The sequence below is a fragment of the Glycine soja genome, chromosome 1, assembly GCF_004193775.1.
Source record: "Glycine soja cultivar W05 chromosome 1, ASM419377v2, whole genome shotgun sequence".
In the NCBI taxonomy this organism is placed as follows: Eukaryota; Viridiplantae; Streptophyta; class Magnoliopsida; order Fabales; family Fabaceae; genus Glycine; species Glycine soja.
In genome coordinates, this window is record NC_041002.1 from 7152853 (window position 1) to 7161657 (window position 8805).

General features: G+C 36.5%; 1 protein-coding gene across 1 annotated transcript; it reads left to right on the top strand.

Annotated features, from left to right (window-relative positions):
• Positions 1-264: 264 nt before the first annotated feature.
• On the top strand, positions 265-6691 carry LOC114411791. Its single transcript, XM_028375492.1, has 4 exons — positions 265-735; positions 2619-2845; positions 3035-3866; positions 4248-6691. Exons 2-4 carry the CDS (start codon positions 2621-2623, stop codon positions 6425-6427), a joined length of 3237 nt encoding a protein of 1078 aa, XP_028231293.1. The 5' UTR covers positions 265-735; positions 2619-2620; the 3' UTR covers positions 6428-6691.
• Positions 6692-8805: the final 2114 nt, after the last annotated feature.

An 8805-nucleotide genomic window follows, 5' to 3' on the forward strand; every position in this document is an offset into this window, starting at 1 on the left:
ATACATATATGTTAAAACTAATAACATGGATATTTATTTTGAGATTTTCAGTTACCTTTTAATAATATATATATATGTATATATATATATATATATTGATATGCTTAGCGAAAAGCAAGGAAGGTGGAGAGAATCTATAAATGCCTATTTGTTTGTGATTTAAATATATTCTGAAAAACATAGAAGAAAAATATTTTTATATATAAATGGTAAAGGAAGGGCAAGAGAGAGAAATAGAGAGAGGAGTGATGAAAAAGCAGAGAATAAAAAGAGACCGGATGTTGACAAATTTCATGTCACTGTTCTTAGAAGGTCGTTTGTTTGTGTGAAGATTTCTTATCTGGGATCTCTCTCTCTCTTTAAAAATGTTTCTCTCTCTAAAAAAAAAGGTCCATTCTTTCTTCTCCTTATTGTGTGTGTGTTGTTGAGAGAGAGAGAAAGAGAAGGAGGAGTGGCTGGCCCCAGCAGATCGAAATCTCCTCCTTTTCTTCAACCTGATGACGATCTAAGCTCCTTCAATGGTGTTGCTACTACACCCTCTTTGCTATTTTGTCTTATAAAATTGTTATTGGCTTCAGTTCTAGTTACCCTTTTGGCCTTCAAATAGTGGGTGTCCAAAAAGATTCTGAATTTCTCTCTCTCTCTCTCTCTCTCTCTCTGATTTTGTTGGTGCCTTGAATGGTGGAATCTCTGTGGGATTCTTGAGAGGAGGTGTTTAGAGGATGTGGGTCTGAGGTAAATTTGCTTATACTCTCTCTGGATTTTTTTATTATTAATTTTTATGTAATTATGTGTGTATTTTTTTTTATTTGGTGAATTTTAGTAATTTTGGTTTTTGGTGTTTTATATCTGGGTCTTTTTTGAGTGTGATAAAAATTGAAAATTGAAAACTGAAAATTCCTTGGTTTCTGTTGTTTGGGGGATTATTGTTCCAATGAACTCCTGAGCATGACTATTTTCATTTTCATTTATTGTTTTTTTATTTTTGGTTTGAATTTTGGTGATGGAATGTTCTGATGTTTAATTTTCAGTCTTTCTGATGCTTCTTCTGGTTGAAAGCATCAACTTTTGTGTTGGTTTGGATAATTGTTGTATCGGATCTGTTTGATTGAATTTTGTCATTCATTCGTTCCTGTGTTTGGTCCTTCAATCTTTCTTTCTCTGAAGTGTGAATTGTAGTGAGGGACCAGTGTTCCCTAAAATCGTGGGTGAATTTACGATGTCCCTTGTTTGTAACTGCTCTGGAGATTTTTCACCAACTCTTTGCAAAGATTTTGGAAATTCTCCATGCCTGAGATTATTTGGTGAAGTATGAAGGGGTTTCATGCATTTGAAAGCGTGGATAAAACTTGAATTATAGAAAGTCGTCTACTTTGAGAAGATTTATTTGAATTGCTTGTGCTTTGCTGCTTCTATGTATTTTTTAACTGTTGTTTGTTTTGGTAGGATAATCAATAAATTTGTAATCCTTATCCATACTTTCCCGGAATGTGGGTTTGCGGATTTGGTTATCATTGCCATGGAATGATTATTACTGGCATGGAAATGGTTGTGTTCAACTGTCCAAGTTGACCCATGGGCATTCTTGTTCTAAGTTCTCAACAGCAAAATATTTGAATATGCTTATAGCATTTGCCCTATATTCAATGTTACAAAGTGTTTCCGGGTTGGGGTAAATGAAGCCTTTTTATATTGTTCTGACCAGTGCGTTAGGATTGACTTAAAATTTATTATTGCATCTCTAGAAAATCCAGGTTGGGGTAAATGAGGTCATTTTATATTGTTCTGATTCTTCTGACCTGTGCGTTAGGATTGGCTTAAAATTTATTATTGCATCTTTAGCAAATCGTGGAGGTTCACATTTACTAGGGATACATTAGTCAACGGTTGTTGTCGGTTTGTCATTGCAATGATAATGATCCATATTATAAATCTTTTAATATGTCAAAGTAAGCACTAGTGTAACGGTAATGAGTTTACGCATTCAGTGGCGTCAAATGTGTTTCTTGCATTTTTATCCTCCGCAAGCCCAAGTATTGGTAATTTCGTGAATTCTCAACTGTTTATGGTAGTGTGAACTATTGTTATGTCCTTCGATAATTTTGAATTTATCATATATATGTTATATAGCTAACATTGAAATTCTTGTTTCTAATTAAATCCTTTCCTAAATGCATGTCGTTCCTTTCCTATGTTGGATGAAAACTTAGCACAAGTAGGTTCCTTATATCATTGTGCATTTAAAGGCTTTTAGCATCAGTATCTAAAAATTTTACATTGCTTGAAATAGAAAGACGAAGTCCATAATTGCAACTTGTTAAGAATTAAAATATTGGGAACAAGTACAAGGGTGGGTGTGAATGAAAGGGGTTTTACACATGGAGGGTTCACAGAAGCTCATTCTTTGTTTTGACACCCTTATTTTTGAGGGGGCACTGAATTGAAGTGCAGAAAATCTAATCAATCCATTCTGTACTGTTTTCATCTTTGTGTTTTGAGCTTCCGTGCTATCTTGCCATGTTATGTCATTAAGTCTGGATTTTTGTTATCCATTTGGCTGCTTAAATGTTAATTAGTGCTAGAATACTTATTTGCATGTCACTGTGATTAATTATCAGGAATGGGAACCAAAGTCCAGAATCTTCCAGGATATTACTCAATGAGAGATCTTAATGAGGAATCCAGCAGTTGTGGCTGGCCACTATTTTATGGGGATAAATCACTCACAAATGGGCAGTACTACAATAATTATCTGCCAAGTTCTGTAACAGATGCATGTTCTGCATATGATAAGGATGTTGTGAAGCGCATGATGCTTGAGCATGAGGCCGTTTTTAAGAATCAGGTATGAATCTTCTAGTTTCTAACTTTATCCTTATCCCTGTTCCTGTAGCATGAATAGTTTTGGATAGTGTGTATTCATGTAGAGTTTTCTTTTAACATGGTTCAAGTGATGGTTTTGTTAAGCTTAATTTCTTTTTGTATGCCGTGATTGTGAACCTATTGATATATTTATACTATGTGTTTCAAGCAGGTCTATGAACTTCACCGTTTGTACAGAATACAAAGGGATTTGATGAATGAGGTTAAAAGGAAAGAATTACACAGAAACCAGATACCTGTTGAGGCGTCATTTTCTGTAGGTCACATGACATCTCAGTTAACGACAGAAGACGGACAAAAATGGCATATTTCTGGCTTTCCTGTAGGAAATTCTACTTGTGCTAAAACATCTGTGTCGGGAGTTGAGGGCATTCATTCTCCTTTGGATTCTATGAAAGCGATCGGCCAACAAACTAGTCCATTTCCATCCCCAAATGGGTGTAGTAGTTCAAAAGATGTTGAGGTGCTTGAGTCTAGACCCTTGAAGGTGAGGAGAAAAATGTTTGACCTACATCTCCCTGCTGATGAGTACATTGATACTGAGGAAAGTGAAAAACTCAGCGATGAAAAGACAAGTGATCCATCATTCTTTCTTCCTGATAGAAACTGTAAAACTGGAAAGGAGGGTGATGCAAAACTTTTTTGCGGCAATGGTGAGAAGACTGGTTGCCAGGAGGACACTTCAAGATCTGAGCAGTCTTTAAGGAGAAGAAATGGTTTGGCTGACTTAAATGAACCTGTTCCGGTGGAAGAAACATATAATTCTCCATATGTTCACCTACTGAATCGTAATCCCTGTCAAGGGGCAACTGAATGCTCTGATATCTCTGCTGATGCTGCCAAACAAAAGTCAGACTTTTTTGCTCTGTCTAGGGAGCAATTGCTCAACTCTCATCATGGAACTGAAAGTTGGACTCGAAGTAATGAATATTTGGAGAGCAATGGGGGTGGAAAAGGGTGGTATCAATCAGTGGCTGAGTCAGGTTAGACTTCTTATTTTCTTGCTCACTTCTTTTCCCCCCCGCTGAACACCCCCCCCTGCGTTAGGTTGTCATATCGTGATTTTGTTAAAATAATCATTTAACAGAGTCAAAGAATTAAAGAGCTTGTCTTTTGTCAGTGCTTGTTAGAGATAATGATACTTTGTTGCCTTCTTGTTTCATGTTAGTAAACTATTTTTAATTAGTAATAAAATTGAATCTTTGTGCCCTTACTAAAATTTAACAAAGCTCATTCCTTTGTGTATCTTTTCCTTTTTTTTCTTTTGGAGTACACTGGTCTTTCTTATCAGGCAACAATCAGTATTGATATTAACTTCTGTTTAAATTGTTGTTCCATGACAATCGTGTTGCTAATGCTGACAGGGCAAGCTAAAAGCAACACGCACCCTGTTCCACAACTCCTCAAATCAGTATCTTCCCAGACAATACAAGATGCACTTAGCAAAGTTCGTGAACCTGCATCTGATTATCTAAATGGTCGAAACAAGGCTGACATGTGGAGGGAAAAGACAGTTAGTGATTTACATATCAGTGAAAGAAATCATGAATACTCCATCAATAAGCAACCTGAGTCTGTGATACCATTACATAGACCTGGTCTTTTTGCAGCTTCTCCTTCCTCTGATTTATCTAAGTCTTGGTCTCATTCGGCTTCTTCTTGGGAAATGGCCAATAGCAGCCTAAGCCAGAAGTTGATGTCAATTCAGACACCTCCATGTCTAAATGCATCTGGTGCTTTGAGTAGGAGATCCCAGTCACATCAAAGTAATGGGGTATTGGAAGAATGCTGGCCTCTAAATATCAATTCCAAGCCTAACCCAGGTTTTCGAAGTGACGCACCTATACAGAATGGATTTTACCCTGGGTCTTCATCTGGGCCCAAGGAACCATCGATGAACATCTCTTCAATTAGCTATGACTATCTCAATCATAAAAATGATTGTAAGATAATTCCTGATCACTTCATCAACAATGTTTCGTCAAAATCCTGTAAGGGTTCAGATTCAAATTGCAATGACATGAAGTCTGGAAAAGATATTGACTTGAATGTGCTGCTTCCGAATGGTTTATCCAATAACTTAGTTCCCCGGTCAGGTGCTGGGATAATGGATGGACAACAGAACAATGAGGAGCGTCATGCAGTGTTGCCTTGGCTTAGAGAGAAGACAACTTGTAAGAATGGAGTACAAAACACTGCAGGAGAGTCGAGTTTATTCCATGCTGCCTCATTGTCCAACAAAGATGAAACTGTAAAGGGACCTAGTGGAAAATTTATGCACAATGTAACTTCAGTTTTGTGTTCTAATGACACTGAGGCAAGGAGGACGGAGGCAAATGAAAGCTCTGGTAATAAGAAAATTCTTGGTATTCCCATATTTGATATGGCTCATATTTCTCCTAAGAAGGAATTTTCTTCAATCACTTCTCTGTCTGTGTTGAATCCTACTCCATCCGATCTAGAAGCAGTGGGAAATAAGAAAAAATGGATATTTGATATTAACTTGCCTTGTGATGCTGCTGTTGTTGAGTTGGACAAAGAAGCATTCACTGAAACTGCTGTTAGTAAGACAAGGTCTCCTACAACAGCAGACTCTAGAAATCAAATTGATCTGAACTTGAGTATGAGTGAGGATGAAGGATCTTTCACAACTATACCAAGTGATAATATAAAAATGAAGGCACAAATAGATTTGGAAGCCCCTGCTCCTCCCGAGATAGAGGAGGATGCTGTTCCTGAAGAAAAGAAGCTTGAAACTGCTCTAGCATCACCGCAAGTCCCACAAGGCACAGTTGAACAGCCAAAGGATGATGAACTTATTACAAATGCAGCAGAGGCAATTGTTGTCTTGTCATCTCTTACCTGGGAAGTGGATGATGGTGTGATCAGTCCATCAGAAAGTCCAAAGGTGGACCTGCTAAGTTGGTTTGCAGATGTTGTTTCCTCCTCATGCAAAGATGAGGGAAAGTGTGATGTTTCAAGGGAAAAAGATGGCGAGGACAACGAGGGGCGTTCCTCTGAAGGAATGGATTACTTTGAGGCAATGACATTGAACTTGCCGGAGACCAAGGAAGAAGACTACATGCCCAAGCCTCTTGTCCCTGAAAACTTCAAAGTGGAAGAAACAACTACTTTGTTGCCAACTCGGACACGAAAAGGGCCAGCAAGGAGAGGGAGGCAGCGCAGGGACTTCCAAAGGGACATCCTTCCAGGCCTGGCATCATTGTCGAGGCATGAAGTGACAGAAGATCTTCAGACATTTGGAGGGCTTATGAGAGCAACAGGTTATTCTTGGAATTCAGGATTAACTAGGAGAAGCTCATCTAGGAATGGTGGTGGCAGGGGGAGGCGACGGGGGCAGGTTGCCCCCTCTCCCCCGACACCAGTGGCAACCAATGAAACTAGCACCCCACTGATGCAGCAGCTTAATAATATTGAAGTTGGATTGGAGGATAGAAGCCTAACAGGTTGGGGCAAGACAACCAGAAGGCCCCGCCGACAGAGGTGCCCGGCCGGTAACCCTCCGTTGATCCAGTTAACCTAATCACCATAAGAGGCTTAAAATTTTTAGATGTGAATTTATAGAGGTAAGCAGGGCAGGCTTTCGAATTAATGGAACGCATGATGTTCTCAGGCATGGGGATTTCTCTTGTAAATTTCTTCAACCCGTATTTGGGTATATGCTTGATTGTCAGTCTTTGGGGTGGTGGTACCAACTTGTATTATTCTTAAATAATGTTGCATGATTTCTTCTCATTATCTCTTTATAGAACTGTTGAGATATATATACCAGTGTTCCTTCAATTCATTGCTCTCTCACTTTCTAGGTTTTTTTATTATTGATTTTGTGCTTACACCGGGTACTTTGCTGCATGAGTTAGTCCTTCATCTAATAGGGGTCTTATATTAGCTTATAGTATTAGATCTGTTTTTTTGTTATGGAAACATATGGTCATTTTGTTGTCCTTAATCACATCTCATTTTGTAGAGTAATTTAAGATTTTCTACCATCTGTTTTGTAATTATCAAGGAATCCCATTGATGTTAAATATGTATAATTTTTTTCCCATTATATGGCAATCCTTATTATTCTAGTGGTTTTCTTTTTCAAAATTTTCTCTTCTCCTATGGTCCTTTTGGAGCTATTGATCAAACTTGACTCTCATCAATGTTGGAGTCTGAGGCTTATCACATAGCTTGAGGACCGCACGAGTAAATTATTAAAGTGTACAGTATGTGGGGTAGTGCAATGTATCTGCCCCTCTGCGTTACTCTTATAACAATGCTCCCTGCAGTGTGATACATGAATAGTTTCTTAACTTTGTTCCACGTTGGTTGGTTAAAAAAGTACTTTAAATACTAACAATTTTAGCGCAAAAAATGCTCTGTATGGGAGAAAAGATATATTTTTTTATACTAATAAATCCACGTTTTGAGGTTAAGATGGTCATCACCAAGTGCGTGTTTGGTTTCCCTTGGGAGGTCCTCAAACGTCTGTTTAATTAAAAGTTTCAAATTCTTATTTCTTACAAAATGTGCATGGAAATGTATACTCATTCAATTCTAATCTTAAATCAAACACACCCTAAATGGAGCGTGCATTTGTCCTAGATGGTAACATTGAAAGGCTGTTCTATCATCAAACCAATTTATTGGAAGTACATTCATCAAATTAAACTCCAGTAAATTTAATTCATCTTCTCCCAGAAAATGTTGGACAATAAGAGGCTAAATTGATAAATAGGAGAATTTATCAATTATTAAAAATAAAGTTGGATTTTTTTCTTCTTCCCGGAAACCTATCATGTCACGTGTGGCCAGAACAATAAATGTAGCTTCTACATTATTTTTTCCCCCATGGTTTTGTTGCTCAGGGTTTGATAGTGTTTCAAAACAAGCTGTAAGAACATTTGCCAACAGAGTTTGATAGTGGTTTTGTTTTATTTTGGTACACTAATAAAATATTATTTGCTATTATTTTTATAAAGTAAAAAATCACATGTTGGTAAAAATACTAAAAATATAACTCTCTTTTAAAGTAAGAAAAATATCTTTGAAATTTACTTTAGATTTTATTTCGTTGGACTGGCTCTAGTCAATTTTAGTGAATTCTATCTCCAAAAAATGATTAGTCTCAAACTATTGAAATATTCACGATGTGTGCGCAAAAAAAAGTTACATTATAGAGTAAAAAATCTAAAAGTTGTGCAGCTAATTTTATCTGTGCATCTATGTGAGTCATGCTTGTCTACCCCTGGCCGTATTAGGAAAAGTCATTTGGATGACTCAAATGGTCATCTTTTTTTCTTTTACTTTTCTCTCTTTAACTCAAAAAATAGAAATAAAAAAGCAAAGGTTGCGTGGTCTTAGTTGATTCGTTTGCTACTTACCAGATTGGTTCACATGGTAAAGACAAGAAAGGAAGAGTAAAGAAGAGAAGATGAGAAACAGAATTGTTCACAGGAAGTGCATATTGTTTTTCTAATGTGTCTATTATCATTTATATTTGGTTAGATATTTTTTAAACTATTTGTTTGATTGGTAAAGGAACAATGGGTATTTTAAATTAAAATAAGTTAGATTAGATAGTCATAGACACATGAAAGGGACAAGAGATACTCTCTTGTATACAAAAATAATAAAAAGAAATGCATTATTACATCTATTCTGCAATTATTGATTTAAATTGTATCATGACCACAATTTTGTTATATTTTCTTGGACGGTGTTGATTATTTATAACGAATGTCTCAATTATGTAAAGGATATTATTAAAAAAATAAAACTTAATTATATATTTTGGTATAAATGGTAATATTTTTTTAATTTATAAATGACAGCTGTGGAAAAAAAGATATGTTTTAAATAGAAGAAAGACGACACTGATTTTAAATTGTCTATGCATCACATTTCTATATTTTT

Bases quoted from the DNA above. Each gene is read 5' to 3' on its own strand.
- LOC114411791 (XM_028375492.1), top strand. From the start codon at position 2,621: ATGGGAACCAAAGTCCAGAATCTTCCAGGATATTACTCAATGAGAGAT. The intron at 2,846-3,034 runs GTATGAATCTTC...TGTTTCAAGCAG, and splicing joins AGGCCGTTTTTAAGAATCAG to GTCTATGAACTTCACCGTTT. The intron at 3,867-4,247 runs GTTAGACTTCTT...TAATGCTGACAG, and splicing joins TCAATCAGTGGCTGAGTCAG to GGCAAGCTAAAAGCAACACG.